This window comes from Dasypus novemcinctus, chromosome 16, assembly GCF_030445035.2.
Source record: "Dasypus novemcinctus isolate mDasNov1 chromosome 16, mDasNov1.1.hap2, whole genome shotgun sequence".
Lineage (NCBI taxonomy): Eukaryota > Metazoa > Chordata > Mammalia > Cingulata > Dasypodidae > Dasypus > Dasypus novemcinctus.
In genome coordinates this window covers 18578644-18604538 of record NC_080688.1, presented here as the reverse complement: position 1 = coordinate 18604538, position 25895 = coordinate 18578644, and the positions used below count along the sequence as shown (strand labels likewise).

Here is a 25895-nt window from a genome sequence, read left to right as displayed (position 1 = left end):
CCTCACCTAAAAGCAAAACAGCATGGAAGCAAGAGACAGCACACACAGTACGGCCCAGCTTCTTGGTGGCTTGAGGACAGGCTCCTAGAGACCCTGTGGCTCTGGCAGAGCTGTGGACACACTCACCCGGAACTCTGAGGTGTGTGCATGATCCCGGACCCCTTCCCACTTCTCCTGACTCGTCTGAGCGGCTCCCACTGTATGCTGCCAGGAACCTGGCCCGAGGAGGGCAGGGCTGACACAGTCAGCTGGGGGACACAGGCCTGCTCAAGGCCTTTCAAGATTGGCTCCCCAGGGCTGCACATGGGCCTCTGTCTCTGCATGCCCGCCTCAGGCAGCTGCCCCCAACTTATGATTGCTCGAAAAGTCATCTTCACTGGGATTAGTTCCTGTCCCAGAGGAATCACAAACACCAGGAAGGGAGCCCGGAGATTTCAGAGGTCAGATGTGCTGAGCAAGAAAGAAAATGTATGTGTGTGTACACGCACCTGTGTGCACAAACACCTGCTTACCGGTCAGTTCTATTCTGCTGTCTAAACACCCTTTGCCTGCCTCTGCTCCCTGAGGAATTTTAATGGGTGTCTGCCATATTTGGAACATTAGTCTTTCTTATTGCCTGACCTGATTTCCTGAAATTTGCTTGTTTTTGCTATCTCATATCAGTTACTAGTCTCTGACACTCACTAAGCTAAGTCTTTTCTGGTTCTGTGGCCCATCCAGTGACTCTTAACCATGTCCTAGCTGCAATAATGCTATGTTCAGAACTCTGGCAGCAGGAGAAGGGCTTCCTTCCTGGCTGCCCTGCTCCAGAGGGAAGTGTCACTGGGGGCTGCCAGAATTGTCTAAACAGGGTGGGGAGTATGTTGGAGTTCTCTGTAGGGAGTTGGTATATTTTTGCAACTGTCCTGCAAGTAAGTCTCTATGGAAAATGAGACTAAATCAGAGCACATAAAAAAGTCTGTCTGTTTAGGTACTTTGGTAGCTAGAAGATATTTCTTAAAATATAAAAAACAATCTCTGATGGGATGAATCAATAAGCTAAAGAAATGTACATAAGCATAACAGCACATTCTATATCAGGATTGAATAAAATGTTCACTTTGCAGAAGAGTCACTGCTTTTTCCCTAGGAGAAAATCAGTCTTTGACAGGTTTTGCAGTACCAGTTCTGACCTCGCCATCAGTCATCTCAAGTGCTTCAGAATGGAGGGAGTGCAAAGAGGGCATTTGGGAGGCGGTGGAGGCAGTGGCAGCCTGAGAGTGAGAGCTTTCACTTGATAGTGCGATGCATCTCTAAAAGTGGAAAAAGAGTTCCAAATGACTCCCCCAGGTCAAAAAGGCACTGAAGGATGGGCCTGAGTGGCAGTGGGCAGGGCTCTCCACTTGCCCCTGTTTCTAGCTGACTGACACTTCTCTTCTGTAAAAATCTGGTTTGAAGACAGGGTTTTGTGCTTAAAAGAAAGTTTGGAAGCCATTCATTAAATGGGAAGGAAGGAAGGAAGGAAAAAAGGGGAAGTAGGTTGTAAAATTGACAGGAAGGAAGGAAAAGAGTAAGATCAGTCTTTCTTGATACTCCTTTTATTTGGTCTCTACTTTTCTCCACTTATAGCCCTGAATGTTGACTTAGTCTTTGTTCAAGGTATAACCTCTGCCAGGAATTCATTAATCAAATCAGCATAGCCACCACCTGCCAGGCATGGAGTAAGCAACAGAGATTTGAATCAAACCTTAATTTTGCCCTGAGGTGAAGATTTTTGTCTGTTGTTTTTTTTTTATTATTATTGACATAATGAAAATGCTCTAATAATGAATGCACAACTATGTGATTATACCAAATACTACCTGATTGTAAAGTTTAGATGAATTTTATGTTTTAATAACATGTATCGCTAAAATTGATTTGTTTAAAAAAAATTAGGGTCTAGTAGAGGAGAAATATGAAAACACACCATAACACCACACAGTTAAGTATCAGACAACAAAGTAAAAGCCCTTGCCAGTCTATGACGCTTACCCGAGGCCAAAACCTGAGTTCAACCTCTTCTGTGAGGCTTCCCCAGTCATTCCAGAGCACTGACCTCGGTAGTCCATGAACTTCTGTGGTCTAGTCACACACTAAGCACCCTGAAACATGCCTGGCAGATAGTGGGTGCTCACTAAACACTTGCAATAATTCTTAAGTAGAATGTCTTTTATTTCACATTTAAGTGATAAGCAACTAGAGGGCAAAGGACATCTTATTTCTGTTTCCACCCTTAGTACTCACTGAAATGATATCTAATACAAAGGCATTCAATAAATATTTGACTGGGAAAAAGAAGTTGGTGAAAAAAATAGAAAAAGATAAAGAATGTATAGAAACAGAAAATTACTGTAACATACGAATGAAGAGAGCTTGAATAATGTGATGTGGATATATTTAAAAGCTTGTACTTGTGGCCCTTTATAAGTAAGCAAACATGACCAGAGGTTACTTGATCTTGGTTTAGGAATCTACTGGCATCAGGCATAATTAACGTGGGGAAAATAGAATTCCTCAATGACTTTTCCAGTTTTATACTGCTGGGGTAGAAATGCAAAATTCTGGAACTGGAAGAGACCTGAAGATCATGGAATCACATTTCCTCATCAGATGAATGGGAAGTGACGGCTGACAAGATGTAGCATCCTGCAGGCCATACGGCTAGAACCAGGAACAGGGCACCTTCTGTATGGACCACAGGCACCAATTTATACCGTAAGGGAAGCTTGGGGAGGGATGTGAGGTGCTTCATCCATGTCGATGCAAACTTCAACTAATTATCAAAGACATTCTTCTGAGTCTGTTTCAGCCAGCCAATAGGTAATCTGAAAGCAGCTAAACATAAGATAGCTTTCAGGATGAACAAAACTAATCAAGCACTATGAAATTTGATACATAAAATCTAGTGGCCCAACATGGAGGTGCCTGTACTAAAGCCCACAGCAGCAAAACCAAAAACCTAAGCTAGTTTCTATTTCCTATAAATGCCCGGCTTGCCCACAAAACCAAATTTAAATACAGCCAATCAGTTATGGCCAGTTAACTTCCTCATTCCTCAGCAACCACCTGCCCCCCACTTTGCAAGAACCTTCTAGGTAGAATGGAAACTTAACATCAGCCAATGAGAACATTTCCTCACTTACTTTCGCATTTGCCCACCATGAGCTTCTCCTTTCTACTCCCTCAGCAAAGCTTCCTTCTACTTTATGAATGGGATGCTGTCTGATTCACTAATTGCTCAAAAAAGCTGTGAGATATTAAATTGCAGGAAAAGTTCTTCTTTTATCAAATTAAAGCTGTGCTTCATCATTAGAAACTTTATTAAAACTTCAATTATTACAAAGTCCAATTCTGAAATACAGGTGAAAAGGCTTCTGTTTATCAGTGTTTTCTAAATGTTAAAGTTTCAAATACTTAGAAGTTTTATAGTTCTTTAAGAAAAAAAGAAACATAGACCTTCCCACATTTAATATTTTCAACTAGCTTTTCTATAGTATTTAAAAACAGCCATTTTAAATTGAAGAGGGGGAAACGGACTTGGCCCAGGGGTTAGGGCATCCGTCTACCATATGGGAGGTCCGCGGTTCAAACCCCGGGCCTCCTTGACCCGTGTGGAGCTGGCCATGCGCAGTGCTGATGCGTGCAAGGAGTGCCGTGCCACGCAAGGGTGTCCCCCGCATGGGGGAGCCCCACGCGCAAGGAGTGCGCCCGTAAGGAGAGCCGCCCAGCGTGAAAAGAAAGTGCAGCCTGCCCAGGAATGGCGCCGCCCACACTTCCCGTGCCACTGACGACAACAGAAGCGGACAAAGAAACAAGACGCAGCAAATAGACACCAAGAACAGACAACCAGGGGAGGGGGGGAAATTAAATAAATAAATAAATCTTCAAAAAAAAAAAAAAAATGAAGAGGAAGGGAGAAATGTGCTTATTTCCAGGCCATCATCTAAGATCACTTTGTTCCATGAATCTTTGAGATTTCTACTATCACTGACAGAATTGATTCATTTAAGCTTAAGCCAGCAGCCAGCGACAAAGGTCAGTGTTAGATGAAATCGAGTGCTAACATTTTCACACCTTACTTCCTACTTAATATTCTAACTGATGACGGGTAGTTGGGTGGAAATAACCTACATTTGACTGAGTAGTGTGCATAGCAAATCATCTCAAGGTTGAGATTTGGGGTTTCAGCACATTATCTTAAAAAAAAAAAGAACTACTAAGAAGATTCTAGAGGCTGTAAATGTATCTTATCATGGGACTTGTACATATTTTTTGTCTTAGTGGAGGTACATGAAAGAAAACTAAAAAAAAAGAGTTAAAAGTAGGTCAGTGGGAGTAAAGGAAGGCATGCTCATGACATCTTTTTAGTTAGATCAGCATTGTCCAATAGAACCATCCTTGACAGGGTTTTTAACAAGGGGTCAATGAGCTTGAATTTAAATTAAAAAAAACAAACACCACATTATTCTTGTGGGGATGTGTTGGTACAGATGTGATATATTTATTAACTAATGCACAGCACAGTGTGGACTTAGTAATGGACCATGGTTTTCAACTGACTGGCAAAAGGGTCTGTGAAACAAAAAAGGTTAAGAACCCCTGATCTATGACAATGGCAATGTTTTCTGCACTTTCTAGTATGGTACTACTAGCCACAGGTGAGACTAAGAAACTAGTTTTTAATTTATTTAATTCTAATTAATTTAAATAGCCACATGTGGTTAGTGGCTACTGCATTGGACATTGAAGAGTTAGATGCTCTTTTAATTATGACATTGTCCTTAAAGGTTAGTACAAATATATTTAAATACTTGAGTATCTATTGGATATTAGGAATTAGAGAGCAAAGTGAATTAGGGACAGTCCCTCTTCTCAGGGAACTTGCAGTCTGTTGAGAGGGATAGACAAAAAGGGATATTTAGATACAAAGAGTTAAGCGCTCTAAAATAGAAAGAAGGAAAGGTTATTACAGAATCACTGAGATGGGGGTCCTCATGGGGCAGCAATGTCAGGTAAGACTTCCTAAGGGAAGGGAAGGGAAGGATGAAGAGGAGTTAGGAGTAGGGGTGGACTGCAAACATGGCTAAGCACAGAGACAGGGAAGGACACATGGCTGAGTGTGGCCGAAGAATACAATTTGCAGCAGGGAGTAATTTAAAATGAGACTGGTGGCATTGGCAGGGATCAATCCAATCAGAGGCTTTTAAGACATCTTATTAGGGAACATGGATTGTATATTCTGTAAGTATGCAAAAGGAGGACTTGGGAAGGCTTTAAAACAGAAAAGTGGTAAATACTCTGGTGGTTGTGTGGAAGATGGAATTGGGGAGGGGGGAGTAAGGAAGGAAAAAGATCAGATAGACTGGTAGAGAGAAATGGACAGTGAATGCTGGAGTCAGACAGTAATAAGAATTTTTCCTCATTGTCTCTAACACTTGAAAAGAATTTAGCAGTAAATTTGTTTTGATAGGTATTGGCTGGATTGGGTAGAGATTAATGAGAGCAGAATGAGAGTTAAAGAATATAAATCTCCCAAATTCTAACTTGGAGAGATGTGGGAAGGATGGAGCTAGTTTTGTTTTTGGTGTGTGTGTGTTTTGGTTTGGCAGGGGGATTATGGAGGAGGGTGGGAAGAAGTGAGATTTCATTTTACCCAAAGGTTGATTTTGAGGACCTGGCGGTGGAGAGACCCAACAGGCAATGATGTACTAAAGCTGCCGCGTAAGGCCAGCGAGAGACTGGGGGAGCATCAGCTTACAGGTGGGTGATGAAGGATGTGAGAGTTTTCCCCCCAGGGCAGAATGGGGTAGAAAGAACAGTCCAGGAAGGATGGACCCTTGGGAACACCAGCAAAGGCCTTTCTTTTGGTGGACTTTTTGGTTTTACTATTACAGAAAGAACGAGCTTAAGTATGTGTATTTGTGTTTTATTTTATTATTTTTTTAATTTCTTTCCTCTTCCCCACTCCCCCCAGTTGTCTGCTCTCTGTGTCCATTCACTGTGTGTTCCTCTGTGACCACTTCCATCCTTATCAGCGGCACCGGGAATCTGTGTCTCTTTTTGCTGCATCATCTTGCTGTGTCAGCTCTCCGTGTGTGCAATGCCATTCCTGGGCAGGCTGCACTTTCTTTCGCACTGGGCAGCTCTCCTTACGGGGCGCACTCCTTGTGCGTGGGGCTCCCCTATGCGGGGGACACCTCTGAATGGCACGGCACTCCTAGTGCGCATCAGCACTGCGCATGGGCCTGCTCCACACAGGTCAAGGAGGCCCAGGGTTTGAACTGCAGACCTCCCATGTGGTAGACGGACGCCCTAACCACTGGGCCAAGTCCACTTCCCTGTATGTGTGTTTTAGAGGAAAAAGAATTTATAGACAGATGGTTGTTTTTTTGTTTTGTTCTTTTTGCATTTTTTCCTTTCCAAAACACAAGGGAAAATATTCAAGGTAATAAAACTTTGAAAATGGTTTATTCTATAAGTAACTATAATTTAAAAGGATGTCAATACTGAGAATTCACTCTACACTCTGTTAGCCACTACTTGGTCCTTACTAAATAGCAGTAAATGAGCCACGTTCCTTTCTTGCTAACCAAATGAAATGTAATCCTAGTTTTACTGACTGAAAGAAGGGAAAGAGCTGACTGAAGAAGCCACAGCTGCAGTGATGTGATAAGTAAACCCGTCTGAGGGCTCCAGCTCCCGGGGCTTTCAAGGGACTCACCTCCGAGTCAGAGCTGTCTAGCTCGGCCAGAGTTGGAGCTTTGAGGAGTTTTTTCCGCTGTACTGGAACCTGCCGCGGGGCACAGACACCACTGCCTTTGGCTTGGGATGTTAAACCTCCATTCACCATAGGTGGTTCTACCACATTCTTTGGAGATTCAGAGGTGGTTACATCTGGTAAAAGAAAGGCAAATGCTTACTTTTTTTTTGAATCAAGAGAGGCAATCAGTAGACCAAATGTGCTTTTCCCACATTTCTGGAAGAACACACCGAGCAACAAAGAATTTTCCTGTAGCTCAAATACATCACAGAGGTTTCCTACAGTAAAGCATATTTTTATAAAATATTTTTTGTTAAATATTAACTGTAAAATTCATGTAAAAAGAAATCTTTAAATGAATAATTAAATATTCACATTTATAGATTAGAATTTAAAGCTGAGAGAAATCTCATAGATAAAACTGACTCCAACAACTCCATTTTACAAATGAAGAAATTGAGATCCGGAGAGGGTAGTTTTACTTTATATCTTCTAAAGAGCGTATGAGGGATGGATAAAAGAGACAGCACATAAAACGCCTTACTGGGCAAAAAATAAAAATAGATATTAATCTCATATTCATATAAACATATTTAATGTATACACAAAGACTCTGGGATATAGTTCCTGTAATAAATCTGATTTGTATTAACAGCTCACATTTGGATAGAAAAGCAATAAAACAAATGACAGGAAAGAAGGAGTATAATATAGTAAGATGTAGACTGTTGGGTTCAAAGTCTGGCTTTAAGCTAGCTGTCTGACCTGGAGCAAGGGACCTGACTCAAGAGTTTTCTCATCTGTAAAGTGGGGATAATAACAGACACAGGCTTATGAGAACTGAAGGAGTGAATAATTGCATATGAAATGCTTACTTAATACTGTGCCTAGTACAGGAAGCACACAATACATGTCTGCAATTATTAACAGGATTTTATCCTCATTTGCAAACAAGTGAGCTAAGTAAGGCTCAGAGGATCAGCCAAAGTCATAGAGCTAGTGTGCAGTGGGCTGACACCTAAATCCTTTTAGTACTGATTCTAAAACCCTTCTTTGCTGTAATATTAGCCTATTATTTTCCAATGTAAGTAGAATTGGTTTCTTCAGTATTTCAAATGAAAAGTTAAACATGGACTAAATTTAATAATTACTAAATTGGAGTATTAAAATGAAAAAGCAATCATTGCATAATTTAGTTTACAGATCAGCCCAAGGAACTGACCTTTATACATGGAATGATCTATAAATCTACTGTGCTTGGCGGTAAAGGTAGGCTAAGTACTGACATAAAAAAAGATGATTAATGCTCCTTTAGGGGAGAAAGCACTTTAAGTAAAGTTATTATAGAATACAAGAATGGTCTATTTCTAATAGCCTTTCTTTTTTTCAGCAAATAATACCTGTATACTTGAAGTAAAAGAGGTAGATTTTCAGGAAACATTCAGTATGTAAATGTGTTCTATCTAGTACAAACTTCCTTGACATTATTTAAAAGAACCATATAAATTATTTATCACTGCAAAAGATACATATAATATTTACAAACAATTTCTGTTTATTTTTAGAGATCAAGAGGGCCAGAGGATATGCCTGTGTAAACTTGAAGGGTTTGAGTAAGCTAGAAAGGAAGAGGTAGTGGGGTAAGGGAGGGAAGGAATAGGTAAGTTGATAAAACGTGCATTTATTTGATTATTACCTACTCAGGTTTTAAATAGCTTGAGAAAGTAAATAATTAGGGGAGTAGGGATGCTGAAGGGGAAAAAAAAAGGTAAAATCATCAAGTTTTTACACAAATTATAAACGTTAAAATGCTTTCATAGGGAGAGGCAGGGAGCAGTGGACTGCCACACCTACAAGAATAATTTTAAAATTTTCTGGACAGCAAAAGAGGAGATAATTGTGCTGATTCTTATGCAAGGGGAAAAAAGGGAATAGGTGTTTAAACATGGTCTTAAAGAAGTGTATTTTAAAAAATTGTATCTTATTATATTTCCTCTAGGACTGTTCATGTTGTAGTAATTAATCTTTTAGAAAGAAGACACACATTCTTTCATCTTTCTCAGCTATCCATATTCCAGTGGAGGTTCCTACCATTTACTGGGAGCAGGACATTCCCCAGATTATAGGTACAGTAATGAGAAGAACACAGTCTGCTTCCCAAAGCTGGTCTCACATATCCAACCTAAAGTCATTTTCCCTAAGGGTGACACTGTATTTACACCATTGGTGGTGCACAGAAGAATACTGAAACAGTTTTAATGGTCATCTTAATATGTTTCAGAAAAATATATAACTGCTAAATCAGATCCATAGTTTTATGGATATTAAGAAAACATAAAGTCATATATGGTAGATTTTAAAAATAAATGGGTTATAAAAATTAAATAGGTGATAATACAAGTGGAATCTAAGTCTGGTAAAAATCATGAAGGTGATATGCATACTGAAGTTCCAGAAATGCTGTTATATGACAGGAAGTGCCATAAGTTTGTTTCACTCTTAATGAGGGGATGTGAGAAATTGCCCAATAGCTTTCCAATGACCTGAAAACTATGAGATTGGTAAATATCAATTGCACTCATCTAAACAGCTCAAATAAACACCTTGTACTAAATGTAAAGCTCTGAGATAAATGGAACTGACAAAAAATGGGTTATGTAGAAGTCAGATTTTAGGATGGTGTCCACATGACAGATTAAATACTGTGATTCTATTTCATATGACATATTTTTAAAAGACCCATTTAAACATAATTTTAAAAGATATTTTTAAGTAGTTTGAATACTTATATTTTTCTATTCAAATGACTAAGTGCTCATTATAACTTCAAGGAATAAATTGAGGAAAATCAAATACTTGGATTAGACTTTGAATTATATATATATTACTATATATATAATATATTATATTATATATATATTACTATATAAGACCACATTTCTTGTGAAAAAAAACTGATTCCATTTATAAATAAGCAAAATATTTAAGATGCTAGCTATGGCTTTGTGAGTCACATACTTTAGGTTCAGAATGTAAAATATATACCCATGATAATAAATGCTTTAATAACTTTATATATATTAAACATACCCAGCTGCTGCCTTATTTAGTTGGAGAAAATATGATGATATTGATTATACATTTAATAAATGCATAGGAAAAATTATACTCACCTTAATTAATGCTGAATGTACTGTTATGGTTCTCCACTAAGAATTAATATTTCTAAGACATACCTAAGCAATAGAATATACTTCATTATATTTTATTCTGCACTGAAAGTTCAGATGTACTCTCTTTGGTACGTATTTAAATGTTTACTTCTTAGTTTGTTCATTTTGCAACTTAGAGAAGAAATGTATTCCAATCTGCATTTAGGTTAGAAGAAAGGATCACCTTTTCCATTTTTATTTAGGGCAATTTTAATTGGTTAGCCAAATGAAATAATGCAAAACACAAAAGCTGAGAAACTGAGAATGAAGCAATTGGACATCATGAAGAACCTTAAGTCCAAAATAAATTATAGCAAATGGTAAGCAATGAACCAGATAAAAGTCATTTTACTCCTTTACATCAAGGAGTTTCAGTACCAGAGAGTGCTCCCTCCCACAGCAACATATTATCTCTATTATAATGTGGTTGAGTGTCCAGCTCAGCCACCTGGGCTAATTCATACCGGCCAGTAGTCAATGTGTTTAGAGAGCTAGCCATTTCCTTACAGGCCAACTGATGGAAACATCTTTGGTAGATATTCAAGGGATAAATTGTCTGTCATGTATTTTGCCAATTTTTAGAGATCAGTAGCAATGTATATGTTCCAAAACATTTCAAGACCATTTTTTCTCCACAGGGTTACTCTGCTTAAGGCAATGGATGATAAAATAAAATTTATTAAATGGATAAAGGAAATAGAAAAAGCTCTTCTGTGGTCAGTTAAAAAATATTAAATGAAGATTGTGAAATATTCATCTTTTTCAAAAACACAAATATTAGAGTCATGCCTGAGTCCTATAAGAATAAACAGAAATTTTAAAAACAGCTGGGAACAAGCAGTGTTGGAAGATATTCAGTAAATATTCATATATAGAATATGATACTAGAACTCTCTGGCTTTTTAAATCTAAACTTGCATGTAAGGCATGCTAATAATTCTTTGAATCTTAAGAGGTAAGCCATGGCATATAAAGGAAAATAAAAATCTGGAAGAAATTATTAATGGCATCTTTTCTTATTTAACTCCCAAAATTAAAAATTCAAAGTTGCAAAATATTTTATTGGCATTAAGTTGGCTTTGAAAATTGACTTATATAGTTTTAAAACTCTATTAACAAAGAAGGGGTCTGTCTTACAGAGTTAGTCATTAATAGCTACCCGTTCCACTATTAATATCTATTAAACAGAGAGCTCTAAAACTTGTACTACAAATCGAGGGCATATAATTTTATATTAGAGCCAAAGCTATTATAATGCTCTTATATTTTTACACTCTTAACTAACATTCAGAATCATTCATGCCTAGGCTCAACCGTTCAGGAGGGCAGCGGTACAAGAAGAGCTACTGTTGAGACACTGTGGTCATCATTGTTTGGACTCTTGAGATCAAGTCCAAAGCAACACAGAGTCCTGAGAGAAAGTCTGAAAAAGTTTACAGTTTTGAGTTTAACACTTACACAACTGAGTGCTTTAGATGATAGGAAGCATCCAACCTTATTTCTTAAAAAGGTATTTTTATTCTCTTAGGGCAAAATTCTGCTTTAGACTTCTACATCACTGTCTGGGTGCCAGCCCACATAAAGGACAGCAGCCAGATGCAAAACTAAGTACAAGGCTGTGGTTCTCCAACAAGCCCACTTGAAAAGCAACAGATTTACAGTTCAAACTTTTTCTAAAGTATACTGCTTTCAATTAAACAGAATGTTTTATTTTACTGACCATAGCTTAGAAGAAGCCTTTCAATTTTCTTTTTTTTGACATGCTTGAGCAAGCAGATGAATGAAATGCATTTCACAGAAACCACAACACCCACATCAGGTGTGAAAGTGCCCCCTTTTTTTTTTTTACCTGACAAGTCAAAACTGTAAGACATGCTAAGTGGCCGCATTGCTGAAAAAAGAAAACAATAAAAAGAAAATAATTCAGCTGTTAGAAATATATAGTGAGGACAAAAATAGGGTGAGGTGTTAAAGAAGACCTTTAGTTTCACATTGCAGAATCTGTGGCAGAGGCTAGTGAATAAAAATCTGAAATATATTAAAACCATGTAATAGTCTTAGTTTCAATTATATCACTAAGACAAGAAATGGAGTAACAATAAAATAAAAACTTTTTAAAGATCACTCTAAAGATGAAAACATGATAACAATATATTTTTAAAGAATCAGAATAGGATTTTTGACTTAAACATAAAACAGATCAAAAGAAAAAAAAATAGCCATGTTTTAAAATATAATTTAAGGAATCATAAAAAACTTTCTAAAATTTTAGAATGAATATAGTCTTCAATAATTCATTTGCAGAATGAAAATTTAGATCTCTGAATCAAGGTGAAGTATTTTATAAAAATATTCATTCAGGAAATAGCATCACAATGTATCAATAAACAGCCTATTCAAGGTAGTGTTACCTAGCAGTTAAGCAAGAGGCCTCAGGAGCCAGACTGCCTGAGCCTGACTCTCAGCAACGCCAGTTACTAGCAATGTGATAATGGGCAAGTTACTTAACCTCTCCATACCTCAATTACTTCATCTGTAAAATGGGAATAATGGTGCCTATCTCATAGGAATAGTATGAAGATTAAGTGACTTCATACAAAAAGGTGTTTAGAACAGTGCTTGACACAGTAAAAGCTCAACAATTATACTTTACCACTAATAAAATTATTTCTTTCCTTTTAAGGCCATTTGTTCAAATGCCCTTTGAAAAATTTATTGCACACATTAAAAACATTTGAGTTGTATGCTTTAAATAGGTATATTTTATAGTATGCAAATTATATCTCAATAAAGCTGTTAAAATGTTATTCCATAGATTTGATGAATTTGGGTATACATGAAGGTGAGAATTATCTATTTTTACTGTTGCCCAAAATTCTTACCATTATCTTGAGTATCATGCATCAAAGAAAGAACAGCTTTTCTATGACCTAAGCTCAGCTTTCCACTATTGTTTAGAACCCGCCTCATCAAACACTGAAGCCTTATGCTTCAGATGGTGACAGGGTCTTTCCCCCTTTCCTCTACCACAAAGTGCAAGTCTTCTTACTCCACTTCGAAACTACATCTACCAGTATTCCTAAGATCCTCCAAAACTGCTGAGGCTAAAGCAATGTCTCTGTGAACATCTTTGTCATATTCTTTCTGCCTTTCTGCTAAATCCTTTTCATATTAAATAGGACAAGATGATTTGAGATGTTAATCATTTTTCCTATCTGGTTATGTCATTGTCTTTTTGGTGAGCTGCTTCACTGTGCAGGGGGCCCCTGTGCTGCGCCACGAAGGTCTGGGATGTCATTTTTCTTTTTTTACCAGGAGCTCCTGGGGAATGAACTGGGGTCCTCCATATGGTAAATGGGAGCTCAACTGCTTGAGTCACAGCTGCTTCCCTTTTTTTTTGATTTACTAGGGCCAGAGATTGAACCCAGGACCTTGTTAGTGGGAAGCCAGCACTCAACTACTGAGCCACATTGGCTTCCCTGAGCTGTTTTTTTTTTCCATTTGTTTGCTTATTTTTTGTTCTTAGGAGGCACTGGGAACCAAACCCGGGACCTCCGATGTGCTCAACTGCTTGAGCCACATCTGCTCCCTTCTTGTATGCTTTTTGCTATATTTCACAAAATCCTTACTGTTGGTTCCTTATTCTTGGGAAACTCTGTAGATACCTAAAGTCAACCTTCCTGACTTCTGAAATCTAGAAACCTGAGGTCCTACTGGAGATTAAAACAAGAATCTTTGTAGCCAGAAGAGAATTCTTCAAGTCTACAGTGGGGATGGAAGTACAGGCATATCAGGCAGAATGTCTCCCTAACACTTCCCAGGTAGACAGTCTCTTGAGTTTTAACATCCACATTTAATAGAATGTATGTATCTCAGCAGATTGTCTATATTTACCACCAAAAATCTCAGCATAATATTTTTTTAAATGATGTGGAGAAAAAATAATGAGTTACAACCCAAATATTACTTAGCGAGGTGTCAGAATTATATGTAGATGTTTCCAAAAGCACTTACATCAACAAAGGGGATGTGTATCTTGGATGCGGTAAATAAAGCAACTATTTGTTAATAAAAAAGCAACTTATTCTTTGATGATCAGGATATAATACTTCAAGTATTTTCATCCTAATAAATCAATAAGGATGTCACTTTTAAATAAGCATGTCATTGTTTTAATTATCTCTTAAAAAACTGGTTATGGATTCTGTGCTAAGTATCATATTATACTATTTATTGGGAAATAAGTTCCTGCTTACACTTTTTGGGCAGTTTATTGACATTTTCAGGAGCAGCCTTACATTTAGGTTGGAATGGAACCATGTGGAAACAGCTAAATCTCCAGGAAGGAAAACAGCTAGATGGAGAATCAAAGAACCAGCTACTAGGAGACCCAGCATAGGCAAAACATCCCCTTCTCAAGCACCAGGAAGGACTGAAATGGGATTAAAAAAAAAAAAAAAAGCCTAGTAGTATAAAGGCATTTATTTGATTTAAAGGAACATACTTCTTACCCACATTTGTGGAATAAAATCACTACCTGTTACACAGGTAAATTTCTCACACTAGTTCAAGACTTGAGAGCACATTATTCTCTTCATCTTAGTAAGAGTCTATTTTATCAGGCTACTTGGAATAATCTTCCATTTGCCATTCAAAAAATTCTGCATTTTTAAACTCAAATATTATGTACTCTAGATTTTTCTACTTTTCTATTATGTAAAGCAAATAAAATACCATATATTCTCTAAGCGTTCTTCAATTTTCTCTATCTTCTTATTCTGCAATTCCTCTGGCAAAAATAAAACTGAACACTGCATCAGAAGGGGATGTTATTATTTCTTGTAAGATGAGGATCATATCTTTTCCAAGCTCTATATACCACAAGGAGGACAGCAATTGAGGATTATAGCAATTAGGATGTTTAGGAAAAAGAAAATGATCAGAGATGTGAACAAAGACTGATGCTCTAGGAGAGTACTTTCAAACTAAGGAAGAAACTGAAATGGCCTGTAAACAATAGAGAAATTGGTAAGAAAACAAAAAACTAAAACAACAAAAAACAGTTTACTCCTATGTTTGGCTATCAATTCCATATAAATCATGTTTCTGGTCATGTTTAATGATGTAGAAAATTGTTCATGCCACATACAATGTTAAATGAAGAAAGTAGAATACTGTAGTTTTTTAATCCCATTTCATAATGCACAAGTAGATTAACAATGGATGCCTCTAGTTGTTGAAATCATGGATAACATTTTCTTCTTTAAATATTTACATATTTTCCCCATTTCTTCAAGTGGATTCCACTTGCTCTCACAGGGAGAAGAGAAGCTATAAAAATAGTTAGAGAAAACTTTCTTCGTTACTTCTGTCAGCCTTATTCTCACCAAACTCCCCAAAGCAAAATCTAAAAACTTTTGGAAAAATAGATGAAATATCAAATATCATCCAAATCATCCAAGCATATTATGCCTGTCTTGTTTCTTTCCATATTCTATGGGTACTTCCTTTCAAGTTTATAATCCCTGAGCCTAATTACTCTCTACTCCTAAAAATAATTAAATTTTGTTTTGTCATAGTTATGAATTTGTTTTATCATACAGTCTTATTGAAATCCTATTATTCTCATCATTCCTTCTCAAGGCATAGTAAAAAAAATTTTGAACCTAGTGTCACGCTACTATTCCTTATTTTTCCATAGTGGCTTCTTATGCCTTTGCAGCTACGGAAACTTTAGATTTTTGAAGAAAGCTACAGACCCTCTCACAAGAAAAATGCACATATGCTCACTTTATGAAATATGTACCTATTTTTTTATATTTTAGGAGATTCACACACCCTCCTCAGGCCCATTCAAGGACTCTTAGGATAAGGACCCTTGGTTTACATAGTTTATATGTTTTGGTGCATTATTAAATAAATGTTCACATGGAGATCACTTAGCATACTTCAAACATTTTAATAGACAGATTTGCTGAGGACCTGGGTTCGATCCCTGGGGCCTCCTGGTGAAAAAGAAGAAGATAAAGCGTGCCTGCGCAGCAAGCCAGTGCCTGAGCAAGTGCCGCGTGGTGAGCCAGGGCCCGCACAAGGGCCTGTGCAAGTGCCCGCATGGTGAGCCAGTGCCCTTTGCAAGTGAGTCACGCAGCAAGATGATGACACATCAAAAGAGAGACAAGGGGAGAATCAAGGTGAAGTGCATTAGAAACCAGGAACTGAGGTGGCACAAGTGACAGGGAACTTCTCTCCCTATCAGAGGTCTCCAGGATCGAATCCCGGTGAATCCTAGAGGAAAAAAAAATGAGAAGAGAAGACAACACAGATAGCAAAAACAGCAAGGTGGGAGGAGGAGAAAGGGGAAAATAAATAAATAAATAAATCTTAAAAAAAAAAAAAGAATTAGAGACATTGTTTATATGGATGTTCAATGTATGAATGATACATTTCAATAAAATTTTAAAAAAATAAGAGGGGAAGCGGATTTGGCTTAACATATAGAGCATCTACCTACCACACGGCAGGTCCAGGATTCAAACCCAGGGCCTCCTGATCCATGTGATGAGCTGGCCCATACGTAGTGCTGATGAGCACAAGGAGTGCTGTGCCACGCAGGGGTGTCCCCCATGTAGGGGAACCCCACGTGCAAGGAGTGCGCCCCATAAGGAGAGCCTCCCAGCGCGAAAAAAGTGCAGCCTGCCCAGGAGTGGTGCCACACACAGAGAGAGCTGACACAGCAAGATGATGCAACAAAAAGAGACACAGATTCCCCGTGCCGCTGACAAGAATACAAGTGGACACAGAAGAAAACACAGCAAATGGACACAGAAGAGCAGACAACTGGGGGGAGGGGAGGAGGAAAGAGGGGCAGGGAAAGGGAGAGAAAAATTTTTTTTAATTAAAAAAAAAATGAAAGAAAACTGAAAAAAAAATTACAGAAGAATAAACTGATACGAACTTTATTCACCATACAGCTCTGTAACTGGAAGCTATGATGCATTATTTCAACAAATATGTGAATTCTTCTTACAGCTCAGCCATTGTCCTGGGGACAGAACAAGACAGATAGGGTCTCTGCCCTCCCAGAGTTCACAATGTAAGAGAAGAGCCAGGGAGTCAAACAAAGAACAACAATAGGGGGTGATGGAAGAGTTCAAGATGGGAAGCAGGGCAAGGAGTGCCCTGCCACGCAGGGGTGTCCCCCGCGTAGGGGAGCCCCACGCGCAAGGAGTGTGTCCCGTAAGGAGAGCCGCCCAGCGCGAAAGAAAGTGCAGCCTGCCCAGGAATGGCGCCGCCCACACTTCCTGTGCCGCTGACGACAACAGAAGCGGACAAAGAAACAAGACGCAGCAAATAGACACAGAGAACAGACAACTGGGGGAGAGGGGGAATAAAATAAAATAAATAAATAAATCTTTTTAAAAAAAAAGATGGGAAGCAGGGAGAGCAGTGAGAGGGTTGATACAATAAACCAGGCCTAGGATAGGGCAGTGGCAGCTAAGCAAGAAGAGTAGAAGACTAAAAAGACCCTAAGAAATAAAATCACCAGGGCTTGGCCATTAGGTAGGCATCAAAGATGAGGTTCTGCCTTGGCCATGCTGAGATGGAAAAACAGGAGATGATTTTGGGAGAAAGCAGGTAAGTGTACTGTGGACATGCTGAGTTTGTCTTCTTTGTAGGCTATGAGGTGCTCCATCTAGCAGAGAGCTGGATGCGTGGGTCTGAATTTTTTAGAGATAGCTGGACTGTAGACTGGGAGCAAGAATATAGACAGAAACAAAAACCATGAGAGAAGATGTGGTTGCTCAGGGAGAACAACAAGAGTCTGAAAGATGCAGAGAAAGAAGTGAGAGGAGAAAACCAGAAGAATGTGGTGTCATAGCACTGGTTCCTTACCTATTTAGGTACCACTATAAACTATTTTCCTAAAGGAAGTTAGTCTCTGAATTTCAGGGAATTACAAAAGAGCCATGTAAACAATGTTTATAAACATTTTGTAACATAGTCTTGCTACAAATAAAAATCAATGTGTGCTTATAGTATATCTAAAAAACATTTAATAAATATAAAGGATATTTGGGAATAAGTGATATTAGATAATAATTGATGCTGTAAACCTATAATTAAGATGACAGAAACAAGAAATGAAACTATATTTCTATATCTATGTTTCTAAATCATAAGACCTTATCTTCAAATTTATAAGGTACTTATCATAATCCTATTTAATTCTTACATAAAAGCCATAATGTAGGTAAAACAGGAATTAGTAATCCCTTCTGCTGATAGATAAACCAATGTACAGGAGGTCAGGAGATCGTCCTAAAGCCACATGTGAGAAATTGGCAGTGCTCTTTGCACTCTGTTATTATCCTCTCATGTAGGTCAATGTCATATGGCAAAAGAAAGTTCTATTCTGTGAATTTCAAGTACAAACTTCAAGGAAGAATGGGGGTAAGAGTGTACATGTACGAGAGAGAGAGAGAGAGGTGAACAAGGAGCAAGAACTTCCTGAAATGTCTGTAGAGAGGACTGGTTGTACACAGTTTTGCAAGGGGGTTACCCTAGGTAGGAATTCAACAAGCAGTAGACTCACCTAATCTGCTCCGTCTAATCTCCTCTGGTGAGACAGGTCGCAGCTTTCTTTCTGCTTTGATTTCTTCTAATATTCTTTCATGGAGGCTCCGTGGCCGTGGTGGGGTTGGTTTTAGTTTTCTGGCTGAGACCTTAGAAAAAAAAGTAATGGTTAAAGGCTAAAGTAGTTGTCTTTGAAATCTTTCTACTTAAGTCTATTTATACAGTACAATATTATGAAATTAAAGTCATTGATTAAAACACTACTTAACAACAGCTAAAGGACTACTTTTCAAATCATTTCAAATCATTATTAAAGCAATAGGGAGATTTTTGGATTTCATAAGTGTGGTTTTACCATATGTGCTCAACTAATTTTAAGCAGTCAGTTCTGCTAAAGTTATAATTGTGTTCTCTATATGCTATTTTGATAGGTAATTAGTTGATATGTAAGCCATATTTTATCTATTACTATCACTATTTTTGTTTTTGTTTTGCTATTTTTTAAAATTAGAAAAATGGTAGGTTTACAGAAAAATCATGCAGAAAATAGAGCTCCTGTATACCTCCCTCCACACCCACAGTTTTCCCTATTATTAACACTTAGAAATAGTGTGGTACCTTTGTTACAATTGATGAAATATAATTATACTATTAATTATAGTCTATAGTTTACAACTGTTTATTTTTTGTGTTGTGCAGACTTAAGCATTAAAAAAATTTTTTATTAGAGAAGCAGAGAGCTTACAAAACAATAAAGCATAATGTACAGAATTCCCATATATTACCCCTACACCAACACCTTACACTGTTGTGGAAAATCTGTAACAGATAATGAAAGAACATGATCAGACTATTACCACCAACTATGGTCCGTACTGTACACTTTGTATATACTTTTCCCCTATACCCCTATTATTAACACTATGTATTAGTATTGTACACTTTATAGTTCATGAGAGAACCCTCTCATATTTGCACTGTTAAGCACAGTCCATCTTCCACCACACGCTTCACTGTGTTATATAGTCTGGTGCCTTGTACAATCCATTCTAAGTGCACACTCGGTGGCTCTCATTTTCATCACAGTTATGCACTCATTGCCCCAGAAAACCTTTGAACGATTCCCTTAGTACAAAAGAAAAAGTCCCCAGCCCCCCTACTGTTGACCATTAGGGTTGATATACTACCTTCTTTGACATTAATGCAAGATATTACAATACTGCTGTTAACTTTAGTCCATATATTATGTTAATTGCATTTTCCCCATGCATCACATTCTTGTAATAAAAGTGATGTACATTTGTTCCAGTTCATAGAAGAACGTTCTCATATTTGTATTATTAACCACAATCCTCATCCACCTCTGGGTTCACTCTGTTATTCAGTTCCTATTCTTTAGCTATCTTTCAGTTGGCATTTACATCTCTAGACTACCCTCCTTTCAGTTACAATCCCATTTATAAAACAGTCATGTTAGTTATACACAGTATAATGTGTTACCATCAACCAATTTCCACACTTTCAAAGTCAAGCTAATTGAAAATTCTATATACATTAAACATCAGTCCCCCTTCTCAGTTCTTATCCTATCTCCTAGTAACCTGTAGTGCAGGTTTTAACTCCATGTGTTTTTCTTCGTCTTTAGTTCACATTAGTGAGAGTATACAATATTTGTTCTTTGGTGTCTGGCTTATTTCACTTAGCATAATGTCCTCCAGGTTCATCCATGCTATCATGGAAGGCAGCTATGCTCATCAGTATACCACCAACGTGATCCATGCTATCATGTATGTCCCAATTTCGTTTCTTCTTTCAGTACTAGTATTCCATTGTATATAAATGCCATATTTTGTTTATCCATTCATTGGTTGATGGACACATGGGTTGTTTCCCTCTTTTGGCAAATGTGAATAATGCCACCATTAACTTTGGTGTGCAAATGTCTGTCCATGTCACTGTTTTCCGTTCTTCCGGATATATTCCTAGTAGAGGGAATACTGGATCACATGGCAGTTCCAAATTTAGCTTCCTGAGGAACTGCTAAACTGTCTTCCACAGAAACTGTACCATTCTACATTCCCATCAACAGTGAAGGAGTGTTCCTATTTTTCCACATCCTCTCCAGCACTTATTGTTTTCTTTTTTTTAAAAAAAATGGCAATTCTATGAGGTGTGAGATGATATCTCATTGTCATTTAAATTTTTATTTCCTAATAAACTAGTGATTCTGAACAGTTTTTCATGTGTTTTTTCACCATTTGTATTTCCCCACTGGAGAAATGTCTGTTTTTTTGCCCATTTTTAATTGGATTGCTTGCTCTTTTATTACTGAGCTGCTGATTTCTTTATATAGCATGGAAATCAAACCCTTACTGGATATGTGGTTTCCAAACATTTTATCTCACTGAGTGGGTTGCCTTTTCATTTTCTCGACAAAGTCCTCTCAAGGACAAGTGTTTGAGGAGGTCCCATTTATCCTCTTTTTCTTTTTTTAAAGATTTATTTATTTATTTAATTTCCCCCCCTCCCCTGGTTGTCTGTTCTTGGTGTCTATTTGCTGCGTCTTGTTTCTTTGTCCGCTTCCGTTGTAGTCAGCGGCAGGGGAAGTGTGGGCGGCACCATTCCTGGGCAGGCTGCTCTTTCTTTTCACGCTGGGCGGCTTTCCTCACGGGCGCACTCCTTGCGCGTGGGGCTCCCCCACGCGGGGGACACCCTTGCGTGGCACGGCACTCCTTGCGCGCATCAGCACTGCGCATGGGCCAGCTCCACACGGGTCAAGGAGGCCCGGGGTTTGAACCGCGGACCTCCCATATGGTAGACGGACGCCCTAACCACTGGGCCAAAGTCCGTTTCCCCCTTTTTTTTCTTTTGTTCCTCATGCTTTTGGTGTAAGGCTTAAGAAACCACCATCAGGTCTTGAAGATGTTTTCCTATATTTTCTTGTAGGAGTTTCATGGTTCTAGCTTCTCTATTTAGCTCTTTGGTCCATTTTGAGTTAATTTTGGTATAAGGTGTGAGGTAGAGGTCTTCTTTTTATCTTTTGGATATAGATATCCAGTTCTCCCAGCACCATTTATTGAATAGACTGTTCTGCCTCAGCTGGGAGGGTCTGGCAGCCTTGTCAAAAATTACTTGACCACAAATGTGAGAGTCTGTTTCTAAACCATAAGTTCAGTATCATTGGCCTATATGCCTATCTTTATGCCAGTAGCATGCTATTTTTATCACTGTTAGCAAGGTTATATGATTTAAAGTCCAGAAGTGAGAAACTTCCAACTTCATACTTCCTTTTTTTTTTTGACAATATAAAATAGTAACAAATTATTTTATTGATTAGAGATGATTCAAATTGGGAGTATACAAAATGTCACAAAATAATGGAAAGGAGGATTTAAATAACTTAATTATATTTGTATATTATTTTGAGGCTTATTCTGCCAGCCCTTTTTGTTTATTTTTCCTTCTTTATTTTCTTTTAAATATTACATTTAAAAAATATGAGGTCTCCATATACCCCCCACTCCCTTCACCCCACTCCCCCTACATCAACAACCTCTTTCATCATCACAGGACATTCAATGCACTTGGTGAATACATTTTGGAGCAATGCTGCACCACATGGATAGTGCTTTACATTGTAGTTTACACTCTCCCCCAGTCCACCCAGTGGGCCATGGCAGGACATACAATGTCCAGCATCTGTCCCTGCAGTACCACCCAGGACAACTCCAAGTCCTGAAAATGCCCCCACAGCAATGCATTGTAGTTTTCTGAATACAAGTCCTTTACATCCTTGGTTAAGTTTATTCCTAAATATTTGATTCTTTTAGTCACTATTGTAAATAAAATTTTATTCCTGACTCCTCTTCAGACTGCTCATTACCAATGTATAGAAACACTACTAATTTTTGCCTATTAATCTAGTATCCTGTCACTCCGCTCAACTTGTTTATTAGCATTAATAGTGTAGATTTTTGGGGACTTTCTAGGTATAGAATCATATAATCTGCAAATAGCATAAGTTTTACTTCTTCCTTTCCTATTTGGACACATTTTATTTCTTTTTTCTTGCCTGATTGTTCTGGCTAGAACCTCTAGCAGTATATTAAACAACAGTGGTGAAGCAGGCATTACTATTTTTTGGACTGTTTTTATCAAGATAGGATGCTGGTTTTTGTCAGATTCCTTTTCTGCATCAATTGAGATGAAAATGTGATTCTTCTTTGACTTATTAATGTGGTGCATTATGCCGATTTTCTTGGGTTGACTCACCTTGCATGCCTGGTATAAAATCCACTTGATCATGATGAATAATTCTTTCAATATGTTGTGAGTATTTTGGCGAGGGTTTCTGCATCTGCATTTATCAGGGAAATGGGTCCATAATTTTGAGCAAGATTGGTATTAAATCTTCTTTGAATACTTGGTAGAATTCACCTGTGAAGACATCTGGTCCTGGGCTTTTCATATTTGGGAACTTTTTGATGACTGTTTCAATCTGTTTCCTTATGATTGGTTTGCTAAGGTCTCCTCTTTCTTCTGGGTCAGCGTAGGTTGTTGGTATGCTCCAAGGAATTTTTCCTTTTCACTACATTGTCTAGTTTGTTGGTGTAAAGTTATTCTTGTATCCTTTTGTGAGCTCTTTTATTTCTGTGCAGTCAATAATAATGCCCCCATTTTCATTTTTTATTTTATTTGCATCTTTTTTTCTTTGTCAGTCTGGCTAAGAGTTTGTTAAATTGTTCTTCTTGAAGAACCAATATTTGGTTTTGTTAGTTCTCTAAACTGTTGTTTTGTTTTCAATTTATTTCTGCTCTGATCTTTATTTCATTCCTTCTGCTTGCTTTGAGCACAGTTTACTTTTATTTTTCTATTTCCTCAAGCTCTGTAGATAGGTAATTGATTTTAGCTCTTTCTTCTTTTTAATGTAAGCATGGAGGGCTAGAAATTTCCCTCTCTTTATTGCTTTTGCTGCATCCCATAGGTTCAGATATGTTGTGTTCCTGTTTTCATTCATCTCGAGATGTTTATTGATTTCTCCTGCAATTTCTTCTTTGACCCACTGATAATTTAATAGTGTGTTGTTTAATCCCATATATCTGTGAATTTTTCCTTTTTCTGCCTGGTGCTGATTTCCAACTTTATTCCATTATGATCAGAGAAAGTGCTTTGTATAATTTCATTCTTGTTGAATTTATTGACATCTACTTTGTAACCCAACATATGGCCTATCCTGGAGAAAGATCCATGAGCACTAGAGAAGAATGTATTAATATATACTGCTGTTTTGGCATGCAATGTTCTGCATAAGTCTATTAGGTTTAGTTTATCATATTATTTGAGCTCTCTGTTTCTTTACTGACTCTCTGCCCAGATGCTCTAGTCAATGATAAGAGTGGTGTATTTAAGTCTCCAACTATTATAGAGAGATCTATTTCTCCCTTCACTTTTGCCAGTGTTTGCTTCATGTAATTTAGGGCATCCTGGTTGGTGCATAAACATTTATGATTGTTATTTCCTCCTGGTGAATTGCCCCTTTAATTAGTATATAATGACCATCTTTGTCTCTAATAACAGCTTTCCTTTTTTTTAATTATTATTTTTAATTGTCTTTTTCTTAAAGATATAGATCACAAAAAATGTTACATTAAAAAATATAAGAAGTTCCCATATACCCCACACCCCACCCCACCCCCACTCCTTCCACATCAACAACCTCTTTCATCATTGAGGCACATTCATTGCACTTGATGAATACATTTTGGAGCACTGCTGCACCACATGGATTATAGTTTACATTGTAGTTTACACTTTCCCCCAGTACATTCAGTGGGTTATGGCAGGATACATTATGTTCAGCATCTGTCCCTGCAGTATCATTTAGGACAACTCCAAGTCCCAAAAATGCCCCCACATGACATCTCTTCTTCCTTCTCCCTGTCCTCAGCAATTCCCGTGGCCACTGTCTCCACATCAATGATACAATTTCTTCCATTGCTAGAGTCACAACAGTTCTACAATAAAATATTAGTAAGCCCACTCTGATCTAAATTTTATTCCTCCATCCTGTGGACCCTGGGATGGTGATGTCCACTCCACCTCTAAATCGAGAGGGGGCTCAGCTTTGCTTTAAAAAAAAAAAAAAAAAATTTATTTATTTTTATTTCTCTCCCCCCACCCCCACCCCAGTTGTCTGTTCTCTGTGCCCATTCACTGTGTGTTCTTTTGTGTCCGCCTGCATTCTTGTGAGCGGCACTGGGAATCTGTTTCTTTTTGTTGCATCATCTTGCTGCGTCAGCTCTCCATGTGTGTAGTGCACTCCTGGGCAGGCTGCGCATTTTTCACACTGGGCAGCTCTTTTTTCAGGGAGCATTCCTTGCACGTGGTGTGCATAGGCCAGTTTACCACACAGGTCAGGAGGCCCTGGGTTTAAACCCTGGACCTCCCATATGATAGGCAGATGCTCTATCAGTTGGGCCAAATCCACTTCCCTCAGATTTGCTTTTAAAGTCTATTTCATCTAATATACGTGTAGCCACTCCAGCTTTTTTTGTTGTTGTTGTTACATGCATGGAATATCTTTTTCCAGCCTTTCACTTTCAATCTATTGGTATTCTTGGGTCAAAGTGAGTCTCTTGAAGATAGCACATAGATGGCTCCTATTTTCTTATCCATTCCTCCAGTCTATGTCTTTGGGGGAGTTTAATCCACTAACATTGAATGTTATTATTGTAAAGGCAGTTCTTACTTCACCCATGTTGACCTTTGAGTTTTATCTCTCATAACTTGTTTTCACCACTCTTTTTACTCTTTCAGTTACTTACTGATATAATCTTCATTTCTAGACTGTCTTCCAAGCCTCTCTCTCCTGTCTTTTCTTTTCAGGCTAAAAGGTACTCCTTTTAGAATTTCCTGCAAAGTTGGTCTTTTCATTACAAACACTCTCAGTTTTGTTTATCTGTGAATAGAAAGACAATTGTGCCACATATAAGATTCTTGGCTGGCTGTTTTTTTTCCCCAGTATCTTAAATACATCATACCACTGCCTTCTTGCCTCTGTGGTTTCTGATGAGAAATCAGCACTTACTCTTATTGGGCATCTCTTGTATGTGATGCATCATTTTCTCTTGCTGCTCTCAGGATTCTCTCTTTTATCTTTGGTATTTGACATTCTGATTAGTATGTGTCTCAGAGTAGGTCTATTTGGATTTATTCAGATGGGAGGTATGTTGTGCTTCCTGGACATAGATATCTATGTCCTTCAATAGGGTTAGAAAATTTTATACCATGATTTCCTCACGTATTCCTTCTGCCCCTTTTCCCTTCTC

The 25895-nt window shown here is 38.0% G+C and overlaps 1 protein-coding gene across 8 annotated transcripts in view; it reads right to left on the bottom strand.

The window, feature by feature from the left end:
• The window catches only part of SPIRE1 (spire type actin nucleation factor 1), a 239529-nt gene that overhangs the window by 21469 nt on the left and 192165 nt on the right, over nt 1-25895 (bottom strand). For 5 of the 8 annotated variants that reach the window (XM_071208408.1, XM_058277276.1, XM_058277274.1 and 2 more), the window contains exons 8-9: nt 18587-18716; nt 6743-6915 (exon numbers count right to left, since the gene is read on the bottom strand). In XM_071208408.1, the coding sequence (XP_071064509.1) occupies nt 6743-6915; nt 18587-18716 (303 nt within the window). Of the gene's footprint in view, nt 1-6742; nt 6916-11842; nt 11885-18586; nt 18717-25895 lie in introns of all 8 variants that reach the window. The other 3 variants (XM_058277279.1, XM_058277275.1, XM_058277273.2) reach the window with 1 other exon arrangement.